The sequence below is a fragment of the Nerophis ophidion genome, linkage group LG08 (assembly GCF_033978795.1).
Source record: "Nerophis ophidion isolate RoL-2023_Sa linkage group LG08, RoL_Noph_v1.0, whole genome shotgun sequence".
Classification (NCBI taxonomy): domain Eukaryota; kingdom Metazoa; phylum Chordata; class Actinopteri; order Syngnathiformes; family Syngnathidae; genus Nerophis; species Nerophis ophidion.
The window spans coordinates 43,723,094-43,740,069 of NC_084618.1; the positions used below are offsets into that span (position 1 = coordinate 43,723,094).

Here is a 16,976-nt window from a genome sequence, read left to right on the forward strand (position 1 = left end):
TTCCCCCTGTTGTCGTTCCATTTGCACAACAGCAGGTGAAATTGAATGACAATCAGTGTTAGCTCCTAAATGGACAGCTTGATATCACAGTAATGAAAATAGTTTTTTTTGTAGCTTTAACAGATTATATACATTTATATAAAATTGCTATTCACACACACACACACACACACACACACACACACACACACACACACACACACACACACACATGCACACGCACACGCACACACATACGTGTTTGGGTGACATATGAGGACTTATGACAAAAACGTGACATATGGGGACATGCCTTTCCAATGGTCCTACAGGCCTGGGAATCAGACGGTTAGTGAACCAGAATTTTAGACACACAGTGGTCTATTGAGATTTTTGCAACTCTTTTGTTTTTTTCTGAACCTGATTTTTATGGTACATATGAGGACTTGTCAGGTTTAGGTGACAAATGAAGACCAGAGTGTTTAAGATTTCAAGTTTATGTGACAAATGACGACCATGACGTCAGAGTGTTTAAGATTTCAGGTTCATGTGACATATGACAACCATGACGTCACAGAGTGTTTAAGATTTCAAGTTTATGTGACATATGATGACCATGACGTCACAGAGTGTTTAAGATTTCAAGTTTATGTGACATATGATGACCATGACGTCACAGAGTGTTTAAGATTTCAGGTTCATGTGACATATGAGGCTAATGACATCAGAGACTTAACAAAACCACCTGAGTTGGTTTAGTTGATGTGTTGTCATTTAAAAAAAAAATCCCAATCCCATGCTACTGTAATCTAAAACCAAGAAGAGTTTAAAAGAAACATGGGTAAAAATGTAATTGTCGACTAAGTGTAACTGAATTGTTTTTGTGGATTTTGTCGCTAAGAATTATCTGGAATAAATACAAAACGCTTGCTGTTTATTTTGCTTTTTTAATTGCTGGTAACATACTCAAACTACCACAGAAGATGTGGGAAAACATTTTTTTCCCTTTTTTTAATATAATTCTGTTATGGATGTAGTACTTGATGGCAAGCCAATCTCTGTCCTGTAGAGCTACTAGTTCTTTATGGAGGCAGGCTTCACAATCTTTTTTACCTGGTACTTTGTTGCCAGTTACAAAATGCAACATGTGTCATTCAACTGCTTCCACTTCTTCCCCTTTGCACCTGTCATAAAGGAGACAAAATACAATTTCTTACTGAAGGAATAATGACTATAACACAGTGAAAAGGTGCAAAACGTAATATAATATTCTAGTAAATGATGTGGATTATTTATTTACCCCGCTTTGGAGTGGACCAAGTGGAAGAAGCTTGAGACATACCCACTTCCAGCGATTTGTCCTGCTGTCAATCTGAAAGGAAGAATTAGAAAACTGTAAAAGTAAACATTTAACATATTGTGCTTTGTGAAGCAGTGGAGTATATGTGTTGTCCGTCTATTTATGAATAATGCAGACGAGGAGTGTTGGCTGAGTTCTTAACGTTTGCTTTCAGAGCGTGCATATCACAACATACAAGATGCCGTCATGGCGACACAACCTATCCCGGGCTACCGCGCATGCTCGTCACTCCTGTTGCATGCTGGGTAGGGTAGTTTTTTTTTCCCCTGGCTCATAACATTACAATATAGTACCATGTATATGCGTTCAGTTTATCAAAGCACCAAGCAAACAGATATGGTCATAATTATTTTAAGTGCACTACGCAGAATAAACACAACATTATTAATATTGCTACTACGGATAATTTGATCCAAAATTCCCTAAAACAGCCCACTACCTATAATATAGGTTTTTTAAACATAAGATCCCTGATAAAAAAAAAATGTTTCTGCTGTTACCTCAGAAATTGCCTGTTCAGATGTTATGATTGTGGCTCAGAGTTTTGTATGTAGATTATATTTATTTTCCATAACAAACAGGATAACTTAAATACCCTGGCAGTGGTAGTAATAAGCTTAAATGTTTGTAATTACATTTTTTGAGTTGATTTTCATAAAATTTGCTATTTAACTGCTACTGTTTAACAAGGACTGATTTAAATTGTGTTTGCACAACAAATGTTTTGGCGCTTTTGTTCATGTGGAAGAATATTCCAATAAAGGTGCACTACACACTACTTTTGAATTCATTATTGGGCTTTGCGTATACAATGCATTTAATCGCGATTAATAAGAGAAATAGTGTGATTAACGTCGATTAAAAATTTTAATCATTGCCCAGCCCTAATATATATACAAACCCCGTTTCCATAAAAGTTGGGAAATTGTGTTAGATGTAAATATAAACTGAATACAATGATTTGCAAATCCTTTTCAACCCATATTCAATTGAAAGCATTACAAAGACAACATATTTGATGTTCAAACTCAAACTTTTTTTTTTTGCAAATAATAATTAACTTTGAATTTCATGGCTGCAACACGTGCCAAAGTAGTTGGGAAAGGGCATGTTCACCACTGTGTTACATCACATTTTCTTTTAACAACACTCAATAAACGTTTGGGAACTGAGGAAACTAATTGTTGAAGCTTTGAAAGTGGAATTCTTTACCATTCGTGCTTGATGTACAGCTTAAGTTGTCGTGTTTTACGCTTCATAATGCGCTACACATTTTCGATGGGAGACATGTCTGGACTGCAGGCGGGCCAGGAAAGTACCCGCACTCTTTTACTACGAAGACACGCTGTTGTAACACGTGGCTTGGCGTTGTTTTGCTGAAATAAGCAGGGGCGTCCATGATAATGTTGCTTGGATGACAACATATGTTGCTCCAAAACCTGTATGGACCATTCAGCATTAATGGTGCCTTCTCAGATGTGTAAGTTACCCATGCTTTGGGCACTAATACACCTCCATACCATCACAGATGCTGGCTTTTGAACTTTGCGCCGGATGGTTATTTTCCTCTTTGTTCCGGAGAACACCACGTCCACAATTTCCATATATAATTTGAAATGTGGACTCGTCAGACCACAGAACACTTTTCCACTTTGCATCAGTCCATCTTAGATGAGCTCGGGCCCAGCGAAGCCCGCGGCGTTCCTCTGTGTTGTTGATAAATGGCATTTGCTTTGCATAGTAGAGTTTTAACTTGCATTTACAGATGTAGCGACCAACTGTAGTAACTGACAGTGGTTTTCTGAAGTATTTCTGAGCCCATGTGGTGATATCTTTTATACACTGATGTCGGTTTTTAATGCAGTACATCGCTTACGTGCAGTGATTTCTCCAGATTCTCTGAACCTTTTGATAATTTTACGGACCGTAGATGGTAAAATCCCTAAATTCTTTGCAAAAAAAATGTTTAGCAGTTTTAACATCAAATATGTTGTCTTTGTAGCATATTCAACAGAATTGGGGTTGAAAATTCTTTGCAAATCATTGTATCCTGTTTATATGTACATCTAACACAATTTCCCAACTCATATGGAAACGGGGTTTGAATGTATTTATATATATATATAGCCTATTATTTGCGCACTATTTACAAGTTGTGTACCAAAAACACGACCACCGAAAAAATACTTTGATCAATGAAAACAGCGCTGCAGAAACCGGCTGTAAACAAGAGGCACTGCATTTTCTGAATTGAAACACTCATTTTAAAGCTTTGACATTAACATTTTAACACACACTACTCTGGTTCAGAAAATATGAGGACCTTATATGAAACACACCTAGGTCTTTCTTGGTTCAAACAATATGAGGACATGACGAGTGCTCACAAGTAGAATTTATGTTGTTGACTTGTAACATCTCCTGTTTTGCTAAACATGAGTTCCAAACTCCCCACTGACTAACATGGATGTACCCTTACGAAAATGTTGTCATATAAACTGATCTGTGAGAGATTAAAATTAATAAATGTCTTTCAAAATATAGGTTGGGTCAAATTTAGAGCAGATATAGTAAAAATAGACATGTAATAACCTGTTGGAGGGATGAAGTCGGTTTATGGCTGTCATCTGAATCTAGAGAATGTTGAGATAGAACCTCAACAGTTGGTTTCTGCAACAAAACACAAAAATATAATGTCATAACTAATTAATTATAACATTCTCACCACTTTTTGTTGATAAAAATCTGAGCATACAATGCCAGATAAAGGGTAAAGATTATTACAGAGTTTCAGCTCTTAGACAATTCATTAAGAATGTAACACACACAAAAATCTGGTTCAGAAAATATGAGGACCTGAATTGAGACACTCATTTTAAAGCTTTGACATTAACATTGTAACACACATTTTCTGGTTCAGAAAATATGAGGACCTTATATGAAACACACCTAAGTCTTTCTTGCTTCAAACAATATAAGGACATGACGAGTGCTCACATGTAGAATTTATGTTGTTGACTTGTAACATCTCCTGTTTTGCTAAACATGAGTTCTAAACTTTCTACTGACTAACATGGATGTACCCTTGCGAAAAAGTTGTCATATAAACTGATCTGTGAGAGATTAAAATAAATAAATGTCTTTCAAAATATAGGTTGGGTCAAATTTAGAGCAGATATAGTAAAAATAGACATGTAATAACCTGTTGGAGGGATGAAGTCAGTTAATGGCTCACATCTGAATCTGGAGAATGTTGAGATGGAACCTCAACAGTTGGTTTCTGCAACAAAACACAAAAATATAATGTCAGAACTAATTAATTATAACATTATCAGCACTTTTTGTTGATAAAACTCTGAGCATACAATGCCAGATAAATAGAAAATATTATTACAGAGTTTCAGCTCTTAGACAATTAATTAAGAATATAAAACACACTAAAATCTGGTTCAGAAAATATGAGGACCTGAATTGAGACACTCATTTTAAAGCTTGGACATTAACATTGTAACACACACTAATCTGGTTTAGAAAATATGAGGACCTTATATGAAACACACCTAAGTCTTTCTTGGTTCAAACAATATAAGGACATGACGAGTGGTCACATGTAGAATGTATGTTGTTGACTTGTAACATCTCCTGTTTTGCCAAACATGAGTTCCAAACTCCTTACTGACTAACATGGATGTACCCTTACGAAAATGTTGTCATATAAACTGATCTGTGAGAGATTAAAATTAATAAATGTCTTTCAAAATATAGGTTGGGTCACATTTAGAGCAGATATAGTAAAAATAGACTTGTAATAACCTGTTGGAGGGATGAAGTCGGTTTATCGCTCACATCTGAATCTGGAGAATGTTGAGATAGAACCCCAACAGTTGGTGTCTGCAACAAAACACAAAAATATAATGTCAGAACTAATTAATTATAACATTAACAACCACTTTTGGTTGATAATATTCTGAGCATATAATTCTACATGAACAGTAAAGATTATTATAGCGTTTTAGCTCTTAGACTATTATTTAAGAAAGTAACATTCACTAAAATGTGGTTCAGAAAATATGAGGACCTGGATTGAAACACTCATTTTAAAGCTTTGAATTAAACATTGTAACACACACTAATGTGGTTCAGAAAAATATGAGGACCTTATATGAAACACACTGAAGTCTTTTTTAGTTCAAACAATATGAGTACATGACAAGTGATCACATATAGAATTCATGTTGCTGACCTGTAACATCTCCTGTTTTGCTAAACATGAGTTGTAAATTCCACAGACTAACATGGAAGTACGCTTAAAACATTTTTGTCATATAAACTGATCTGTGAGAGGTTAAAAGGATTAAATGTATTTTGAAGTATAGGTTGTGTCAAGTTTTTAGCAGATATAGGGCAGCACGGTGGGACGGGTTAGTGCATGTGCGTCACAAATCGAAGGTCCTGAGTAGTCCTGAGTTAAATCCTGGGCTCGTGATCTTTCTGAGTGCAGTTTGCATGTTCTCCCCGTGACTGCGTGGGTTCCCTCCGGGTACTCCGGCTTCATCTTACCTCCAAAGACATGCACCTGGGGATAGGTTGATTGGCAACACTAAATTGGCCCTAGTGTTTGAATGTGAGTGTAAATGTTGTCTATTTGTGTTGGCCGTGTAATGAGGTGGCGACTTGTCCAGGGTGTACTCCGCCTTCCGCCCGAATGCAGCTCAGATAGGCTCAAGCACACCCCGCCAACCCAAAAAAGGGACAGGTAGTAGAAAATGGATGGATGGATGGATAATAAAATAGTCAAGTAATAACCTGTTGGAGGGATGAAGTCGGTTTATCGCTCACATGAATCTGGAGAATGTTGAGATAGAACATCAACAGTTGGTGTCTGCAACAAAACACATAAAAATAATGTTAGAACTTATTAATTATAACATTATCAGAACTTTTTGTTGTTAACATTATGAGCATATAATGCCAGATAAATAGTAAAGATATTTATAGAGGGTTTCTGTCTCTTGTCCCGCTCATGTCTTGAGATGAACTTCCCTCAGTACTCGACCACAAAAGAACCTTTTTAAATTGATGCAAGAGCAAATACACCATATCCTGATAAAACAGTTTATCAATTAACAATGTTTGGAATATCTGTTTTAAAAAGGAATAATAATAGTCGTTACTTGACTAAAAATTCAATTACAAACAGAATTACTCTTTCATAAATGTAAATAATTATTAAATTAAGTACAAACCCCGTTTCCATATGAGTTGGGAAATTGTGTTAGATGTAAATATAAACAGAATACAATGATTTGCAAATCATTTTCAAGCCATATTCAGTTGAATATGCTACAAAGACAACATATTTGATGTTCAAACTGATAAACATTTTTTTGGTGCAAATAATCATTAACTTTAGAATTTGATGCCAGCAACACGCAACAAACAAGTTGGGAAAGGTGGCAATAAATACTGATAAAGTTAAGAAATGCTCATCAAACACTTATTTGGGACATCCCACAGGTGTGAAGGCTAATTTGGAACAGGTGGGTGCCATGATTGGCTATAAAAACAGCTTCCCAAAAAATGCTCAGTCTTTCACAGGAAAGGATGGGGCGAGGTACACCCCTTTGTCCACAACTGCGTGAGCAAATAGTCAAACGGTTTAAGAACAACCTTTCTCAAAGTGCAATTGCAAGAAATTTAGGGATTTCAACATCTACGCTCCATGATATCATCAAAAGGTTCAGAGAATCTGGAGAAATCACTCCACGTAAGCGGCATGTCTGGAAACTAACATTGAATAACCGTGACCTTCCATCCCTCAGACGGCACTGTATCAAAAACCGACATCAATCTCTAAAGGATATCACCACATGAGTTCAGGAACACTTCAGAAAACCACTGTCACTAAATACACTTTGTTGCTATATCTGTAAGTGCAAGTTAAAGATCTATTATGCAAAGCGAAAGCCATTTATCAACAACATCCAGAAACGCCGCCGGCTTCTCTGGGCCCGAGATCATCTAAGATGGACTGATGCAAATTGGAAAAGTGTTCTGTGGTCTGACGAGTCCACATTTCAAATTGTTTACGGAAATATTCAACATGGTGTCATCCGGATCAAAGGGGAAGCGAACCATCCAGACTGTTATCGACGCAAAGTTGAAAAGCCAGCATCTGTGATGGTATGGGGATGCATTAGTGCCCAAGGCATGGGTAACTTACACATCTGTAAGTTACCCATCTGTTTGGAACAACATTTGCTGCGATTTAAGCGCCGACTTTTTCATGTACGCCCCGGCTTATTTCAGCAAGACAATGCCAAGCCACATTCAGCACGTGTTCAGCTTCATAAAAAAAGAGTGCAGGTACTTTCCTGGCCGGCCTGCAGTCCTATCAAAAATGTGTGGTGCATTATGAAGCGTAAAATACGACAGAGGAGACCCCGGACTGTTGAACGACTGAAGCTCTACATAAAACAAAAATGGGAAAGAATTCCACCTTCCAAGCTTCAACAATTAGTTTCCTCAGTTCCCAAACGGTTATTGAGTGTTGTTGAAAGAAAAGGTGATGTAACACAGTGGTGAACATGCCCTCTCCCAACTACTTTGGCACGTATTGCAGCCATGAAATTCTAAGTTAATTATTATTTGTAAAAAAAATGATTCCGTTTGGACTTGTCCAGGGTGTACCCCGCCTTCCGCCCGATTGTAGCTGAGATAGGCGCCAGTGCCCCCCGCGACCCCACAGGGGAATAAGAGGTGGATGGATGGATGGATTTACATCTAACACAATTTCCCAACTCATATGGAAACGGGGTTTGTAATTAATGTGTTACTTGAAAAAGAAAAGTTTTAAATATCTAGCATATGCAGTTGAGAGACATTTCATGAGAGCAGGGTGTGTGTGTGCCTTTAAAAAGCTGTGCCTTTTGCCAAGTGACGTGGGACTTCAGCGCCCAGACATAGCAGAATAGTTCAGCTGTATTTTTTAGCTTAGCAGTGGCAGTTAAGATAGTTCTGTTGAATGTTTTTGTTCGCGTTTGGATTAGGCCTCTTTCTATTTGATATCGTGTTCGTAATTACTTCCGGGGGTTGCTTTCATTAGTAAAAAGATATTACCTGCACTAACCCTTTTGTGCTTCTAACGCTGTCTTGTTGACATACAATCACATCAAAAGTAGCATGCCACATTACATAAAACGCATCATAACAGCGTTGTAGCGTACATAAAAGTTATTAGATTACTCGTTACCGGTAAAAGTAACAGCATTAGTAACATCGTTTTCATATACCGCTGTTATACCATCAATCCATCCATCCATCATCTTCCGCTTTTCCGAGGTGGGGTCGCGGTGGCAGCAGCCTAAGCAGGGAAGCCCAGACTTCCCTCTCCCCAGCCACTTCGTCTAGCTCTTCCCGGGGGATCCCGAGGCGTTCCCAGGCCAGCCGGGAGACATAATCTTCCCAACGTGTCCTGGTTCTTCCCCGTGGCCTCCTACCAGTTGGACGTGCCCTAAACACCTCCCTAGGGAGGCGTTCGGGTGGCATCCTGACCAGATGCCCGAACCACCTCATCTGGCTCCTCTCGATGTGGAGGAGCAGCGGCTTTACTTTGAGTTCCTCCCGGATGGCAGAGCTTCTCACCCTATCTCTAAAGGAGAGCCCCGCCACACGGCGGAGGAAACTCATTTCGGCTGCTTGTACCCGTGATCTTGTCCTTTCGGTCATGACCCAAAGCTCATGACCATAGGTGAGGATGGGAACGTAGATCGACCGGTAAATTGAGAGCTTTGCCTTAGGGCTCAGCTCCTTCTTCACCACAACGGATCGATACAACGTCCGCATTACCGAAGACGCCACACCGATCCGCCTGTCGATCTCACGATCCACTCTTCCCTCACTCGTGAACAAGACTCCAAGGGGCCATAGAGGTCGGGTGCATTGTGAACTGGGCGGCAGCCGAAGGCAGGGCACTTGGCGGTCCGATCCTCGGCTACAGAAGCTAGCTCTTGGGACGTGGAACGCTGTTATTCCAAACACTTCTAATTAAAGCCATATAATACAACCTCTATTAGACAGTAAGGAAATGATCCAAATGAGATGTTGATACAGTTACCATTGATATGTTACATAACAAGACATACCTTTCCAATCATTGATCCACTGGGCCTTAAAACAAGACTTGTCACATCCAGATCAAATAAACTCGGTGGCTTCAGCCTCAGGATTACGTCTCGCTCTTCTTTTGGATACGATGTCTACATCATGTGTTGATGCACCTAACAAATCCACACATAAAAATGAAAAAAGTCAGTGACACAGAAATAAAACAAAGAACTAAACCCTTCAAAAACTGTTAAATTTAGGCTCAATGCAGCCATGAAGCTTCTCAAACAAAGTACTAATGTAACAATATCAGTAACATGCCAACTCCATAGTGCTTATCAGCTTGAAATATTTGTATTTGAGAAAAAGTATAAACAATTTGAAGAACTCTAGTCTGTCTTGTTTAAAATTAAGAAAAGGTTTACTTGCATAGTGATCAAGGGTGATGGGTCAAATGCAGAGAATAATTTCACCACACCTAGTGTGTGACAATCACTGCTACATATAATCTTTCATGCAACTTTAAAAAAAAAAAAAATTAAATGCCTTGGCCCAGAACTGAAATGCTTTATTTAACCTCATAAAATCAAATCTGATTGCAATTAATAACAAAAAACATTTAACTGTTGTTTATAATGAACTATTTTCCTATGTTAAAAAACATTGGTCTATTTAATTACGTTAAACTCCATTTTATGCTCACCTGATTCAACCATGCTGCCGAAGACTGTCAAAGATGGTTTGCGGCCAAGATAGATGTCTCCCTCCGGTGCTGCAGGTCCCGGAAGTGGTGTTCACTGAGCGCTCTGTTGTGCTCAAAATCGTGTGTGAAGTTTTGTATTTCGATTATAAAATGGTCCTTTTGGAAAACCCTTTATATATATATTCAATATTAAGTGTGATACGTGAGCTGTATAACTTCCAAGATGAAAATAGTTAACTAGTGATTTAGCCCTCTGTTAGGATCCGACATCATCCACTGGCCAATCAGGCAGCGCCTAACTGAAAATTGGACCAATCAGACGCCAAGACTCTTCAGAGTGGGCGGAAGTAACCATCTTGAACACCATGTAAAGAGAATACCTCCAAAAAACAATCGCCAATTGAATCCAAAATTGGTCCCAAAGATAAAAATACCTAAATCATGTGCTATTGTAACCATTTCAAAATATTAAATACTGGATGTAGTTTGAATTGCATTTGAATTATTGCCTTAGTCTCAATCAAGGTTGAGGGTTGTTTCTTTTGGTTTTTTTTGGAGGGGGTGGGGGCATTTATGCAAAAACCTACATTTCAGGCAGATTTAAATTAATTATTGTGCGGCATTGTATTTTAGTCAACATAATAGCAAAAAGCCCAATTCAGTAAAATACTGAATCATCCATCCATCCATCCATCATCCTCCGCTTATCCGAGGTCGGGTCGCGGGGGCAGCAGCCTAAGCAGGGAAACCCAGACTTCCCTCTCCACAGCCACTTCGTCTAGCTCTTCCCGGGGGATCCCGAGTCGTTCCCAGGCCAGCCGGGAGACATAGTCTTCCCAACGTGTCCTGGGTCTTCCCCGTGGCCTCCTACCAGCTGGACGTGCCCTAAACACCTCCCTAGGGAGGCGTTTGGGTGGCATCCTGACCAGATGCCCGAACCACCTCATCTGGCTCCTCTCCATGTGGAGGAGCAGCGGCTTTACTTTGAGTCCCTCCCGGATGGCAGAGCTTCTCACCCTATCTCTAAGGGAGAGCCCCGCCACCCGGCGGAGGAAACTCATTTCGGCTGCTTGTACCCGTGATCTTATCCTTTCGGTCATGACCCAAAGCTCATGACCATAGGTGAGGATGGGAACGTAGATCGACCGGTAAATTGAGAGCTTTGCCTTCCGGCTCAGCTCCTTCTTCACCACAACGGATCGGTACAACGTCCGCATTACTGAAGACGCCGCACCGATCCGCCTGTCGATCTCACGATCCACTCTTCCCCCACTCGTGAACAAGACTCAGTGGTACTTGAACTCCTCCACTTGGGGCAGGGTCTCCTCCCCAACCCGGAGATGGCACTCCACCCTTTTCCGGGCGAGAACCATGGACTCGGACTTGGAGGTGCTGATTCTCATTCCGGTCGCTTCACACTCGGCTGCGAACCGATCCAGTGAGAGCTGAAGATCCCGGTCAGATGAAGCCATCAGGCCCACATCATCTGCAAAAAGCAGAGACTTAATCCCGTGGCCACCAAACCGGATCCCCTCAACGCCTTGGCTGCGCCTAGAAATTCTGTCCATAAAAGTTATGAACAGAATCGGTGACAAAGGACAGCCTTGGCGGAGTCCAACCCTCACTGGAAACGTGTCCGACTTACTGCCAGCAATGCGGACCAAGCTCTGACACTGATCATACAGGGAGCGGACTGCCACAATAAGACAGTCCGGTACCCCATACTCTCTGAGCACTCCCCACAGGACTTCCCGAGGGACACGGTCGAATGCCTTCTCCAAGTCCACAAAGCACATGTAGACTGGTTGGGCAAACTCCCATGCACCCTCAAGAACCCTGCCGAGAGTATAGAGCTGGTCCACAGTTCCACGACCAGGACGAAAACCACACTGTTCCTCCTGAATCCGAGGTTCAACTATCCGGCGAAGCCTCCTCTCCAGTACACCTGAATAAACCTTACCGGGAAGGCTGAGGAGTGTGATCCCACGATAGTTGGAACACACCCTCCGGTCCCCCTTCTTAAAGAGAGGGACCACCACCCCGGTCTGCCAATCCAGAGGTACCGCCCCCGATGTCCACGCGATGCTGCAGAGTCTTGTCAACCAAGACATCCCCACAGCATCCAGAGCCTTAAGGAACTCCGGGCGGATCTCATCCACCCCCGGGGCCTTGCCGCCGAGGAGCTTTTTAACTACCTCAGCAACTTCAGCCTCAGAAATAGGAGAGTCCACTACAGATTCCCCAGGCACCGCTTCCTCAAAGGAAGACGTGTTGGTGGGATTGAGGAGGTCTTCGAAGTATTCCCTCCACCGATCCACAACATCCGCAGTCGAAGTCAGCAGAACACCATCCGCACCATACACGGTGTTGATAGTGCACTGCTTCCCCTTCCTGAGGCGGCGGATGGTGGTCCAGAATCGCTTCGAAGCCGTCCGGAAGTCGTTTTCCATGGCTTCCCCGAACTCTTCCCATGTCCGAGTTTTTGCCTCCGCGACCGCTAAAGCTGCACACCGCTTGGCCCGTCGGTACCCGTCCACTGCCTCCGGAGTCCTATGAGCCAAAAGAACCCGATAGGACTCCTTCTTCAGCTTGACGGCATCCCTCACCGCTGGTGTCCACCAACGGGTTCTGGGATTACCGCCACGACAGGCACCAACAACCTTGCGGCCACAGCTCCATTCAGCCGCCTCAACAATAGAGGTTCGGAACATGGTCCACTCGGACTCAATATCCCGCACCTCCCTCGTGACATGTTCAAAGTTCTCCCGGAGGTGTGAATTGAAACTCTCTCTGACAGGAGACTCTGCCAGACATTCCCAGCAGACCCTCACAATGCGTTTGGGCCTGCCAGGTCTGTCCGGCATCCTCCCCCACCATCGCAGCCAACTCACCACCAGGTGGTGATCGGTAGAAAGCTCCGCCCCTCTCTTCACCCGAAAATCAAACCAATTAAATCATCACCATAATCCCTTTATTACTAATTGTCTAGCCCAAATCCTCTCCAGATAAACCAAATGAAAAGTAAAACTAACATAAAAAGGTTGAGATCATCAGATCAGTTGAACATGTGTTATTTGATTTAGAATTCAAAAGTATGTTTATTGCTGTAATGATTAGATGTTTTTCAAAATGTTGGAGTGTGTGAGTTTCTGACCCACATGACATATGAGGACATATGACATATGAGGACAAGTGTGTGTGTGTGTGTGTCATAATAGCAAAGATGGCCACTAGGGGCAAAATCGAAGGTGACCCAAAAAATTAAACACACTTTCACACACTTTTTCTGAAAATTTGACAAATGAAGACTTAAGAGATTTTTGGTCTGGGAACATGCTGGGAGGGTCTAGAACACGATAGCATTGCGGGAAATATGAGGACATGGAAAATGTCCTCATATTTCAACAGGTCCTCATATGTAAGGTGAAATTTCATAAAAATGTCCCCATATGTCACTTTGACAAACGCACACAAACACACGCACACACACACACACACATGCTTGTATTTGTTACCTTCTTGAGACCTGATGCCTACTTCTTTAGGACCACCCGTTTTAGATGTATAAAGATTTGTATTTACAACATTAATAATGTATACATACTATGCAAATATATAAAAGATAAGTGTGGAGAGACGCAGCCGACGGGCCGACAGCGGGCTGACGGCGGGCTGAGAAGAGCAGCGATCCTGGCCGAGATGAGGGCCAGGAGGCGGGGCATGCAGCGGAGAGGGAAGGCGTGACGCACTCGGAGCCGCTCGGGAGCAGCAATCAGCGCAAGGTGTGTTTACCACACAGCTGCGCTCAATCACATCATCTACTCCTGCAGCATAAAAAGGGGGAAGGAGGAACATTCAAGGGGAAGTAGGAGAACCAGGAGAAAGACCTAGAGAGCGACAACGACCAAGAGCGAGCTGAAGACAACAGCGAGGACGCAGCCAATCCAGGAGCGAGAGAGGAGCGAGCAGGAAGGAGTGATCCGACATAAAGACAAGCTGTTATTGAAAAATAAAGCGAGTCAAACCTGCTCAGCAATGTCATTCCTCAATAATCCATGCAACCCACACGATGGCGGCGAGAAGCCGTTCACAGTAAGCTTTTAGTTCATTATTTTAAATTTTTTGTATGTAATTGTTTTTAATCTTCATTATTTACTTGAACTTATGACAATATGTCTCTTCATAAATATTTATTTTTATTTTTTTAATTATCTTGGCCAAAGGGGGTGCATTTCAATTTCTTACACACACTTGTTATTTATATGTTGACTTTAGAGAGAGCACTTTTAAAAACGATTTTGAAAAATCCCTCCTTTTTGGAACCACCCTAATTTTGATAGATTTCACCACCATGGGTGCAAATGAGACATTCTCTATTGGATACAATGGTTTTCTGTATTGGGACCATGATTGTGGTCCTAACTTATTCACTGATCCTCATATGGAAGGTACTTTTCCGTGTTGAGGTCTCAAGAAGGGCAGAAATACAAGAACACGCACGGACGCACGCACGCACGCACACACACACACACACACGAAAAAAGGAAAGGAAATAGGGCCCCAGCATCCTCCTATTCTTATTTTTCAGCTCAAGATGGAACATGTTTGTAATAAGGGGATTCCTATAGAGCATAACAATGCATTTACAAATGACAGTGAATCACATCTTGCATCATGGTTTTGATGGTTTGCAACTTGGTGGCTTTAGTTTTTGATATTTTAAGATTAGGTTTGGTGAGAATGTTCAAAGAGATTCCCATTGAATTAGATCCACATCATACTGTAAATCGATGACATTGAGGGAAATTCACATTACAAAGATGTTAACCAATTGCAATACAAAACAGTAAGTCCACACTTGAACTACAATCCATGTTTGATTATGCAGGCTTCTGTGAATCTGCCAATTTTATGATGATGGAAAAAATGAATAATGAAATACTAGTACTAGATTTACCTACAGATCATGTAAGAAGAAATACAATAACTTTTTCTTCCTTTGCCCATGACTCAGCTCTCCATCAGATGTCACTGGCACAAGCAAAATAGCTTTTGCACATAATTGCACACAAAGCAAATAGGAAGTTGCCCACAGACATGAAAACAACACCTCCTACCTCGGCTTTTGCTAGGAAATACACTTTGCTTGGGCGGGTGTGCTCATTTGAAGAAAAAAAAATCTTTTTTTTAAAGTAGTGTATTCAAAATACAAAACCTGTGTTTTCTCCTGTTTGTGTGTGCATGTGTGTGTGTGTGTGTGTGTGTGTGTTGTGTGGATATGCATGTACTATACCTGCAATATGACCCAATGGCCACTCTTAACCGCCAAGTCAAGGGCTTGTTCAGCTACAACCTCCTGACCTTGGCCCAGTGACACATTGTGGAAGTTGTTATTGTTAAATGTAAAACCAAGCTTCTTTCCTGAAAAAAAAACACAAATAATTGCAAATATAAATGGTCAGCACATTTGTTTTAAACATGCTTACAAAGTTGAGGTACATAATTAATAATTTGTAGTCAATTAAACAAATGCAAATTATCAAAGATGATTTTTTTCATATTTTCCAGGTTTTACATGAAGAAATTCCAAATTGTCATCTGAGTGTTTGGCTTATTTCAGCCAGCATCTGGGGTCATACTGTATGTTCACAATCATACACAGTGAAACAGTGCCCATATAAAAAGACAAGACAATATTTTTCTTTGTTAAATATCTATTTCATCTGAGTTGATCTGATCTATGCATGTCAATAAAAGTGAAATATATTTTGGACATCTTACTGTACATTTCAGTGGTTCTCAACCTTTTTTCAGTGATGTACCCCCTGTGAAATTCTTTTTAATTCAAGTACCGCCTAATCTGAGCAAAGCATTTATGGTTGAAAAAAAGAGATGAAGTAAAATATGTCATCAGTTTCTGATTTATTAAATTGTATAACAGTGAAAATATTGCTCATTTGTAGTGGTCTTTCTTGAACTATTTAGAAATATAAAAATAACTAAAAACTTGTTGAAAAATAAACAAGTGGTTCGATTATAAATAAACAATTCTACACATAAGAGTAATCATCAACTTAAAGTGCCCTCTTTGGGGATTGTAATAGAGATCCATCTGGATTCATGAACTTAATTCTAAAAAAAATTTCACAAAAAAAGAAATCTTTAACATCAATATTTATGGAACATGTCCACAAAAAATCTAGCTGTCAACATTGAATATTGCATTGTTGTGTTCTTTTTTCACAGTTTATGAACTTACATTCATATTTTCTTGAAGTATTATTCAATAAATATACTTATAAACGATTTTTGAATGGTTGCTATTTTTAGAATATTTAAAAAAAATCTCATGTACCCCTTGGCATACCTTCAAGTACCTCCAGGGGTACGCGTACCCCCATTTGAGAACCACTGTTCTATTTGACCCGTCATTATTGTTGTAAAGAAAATGCTGCAGGGTCCTCCATGTTTTTTTATTTTATTTGTATTTCTGTTAACTACATTGATGCCTATATCGGTTAAAGAGGAACTGCACTTTTTGGGGGTAATTTTGCCTATTATTCAGAATCCTTACAGTATGTGAGACAAGAACATATATATATTTTTTATTTTTATGCATTCTAATTCGTAATATACAGAAAGTATGAGGCGGCTAACAATGCAGCTCATGAGTCTACTCTATTGTGTCCATTAAAGCCCTCTAAAAAACATTCAAATACCGCCAACGATACTCCATTTACATCTCATGACCTGAATAATGACCAAGCATTAGCAATATTGGTATTATAAGCAATAACGCTGAGGAAACACTTTTACTGTTGCCATGAT

The 16,976-nt window shown here is 40.4% G+C and overlaps 1 protein-coding gene and 1 long non-coding RNA gene across 2 annotated transcripts in view; both read right to left on the reverse strand.

The window, feature by feature from the left end:
• Positions 1-16,976, reverse strand: part of LOC133557816 (dynein axonemal heavy chain 9-like) — a 363,451-nt gene that overhangs the window by 85,726 nt on the left and 260,749 nt on the right. The window contains exon 45 of the mRNA XM_061908637.1: positions 15,442-15,569. Coding sequence (XP_061764621.1) covers positions 15,442-15,569 — 128 coding nt within the window. The remainder of the gene's footprint in view (positions 1-15,441; positions 15,570-16,976) is intronic.
• LOC133557818 (uncharacterized) lies at positions 636-10,178 on the reverse strand. The gene is made up of 8 exons (XR_009807850.1): positions 10,149-10,178; positions 9,484-9,618; positions 6,146-6,221; positions 5,153-5,230; positions 4,542-4,619; positions 3,932-4,009; positions 1,280-1,351; positions 636-1,163 (listed from the first exon to the last, which is right to left on the reverse strand). It is a non-coding gene; the product is annotated as an uncharacterized LOC133557818 (long non-coding RNA).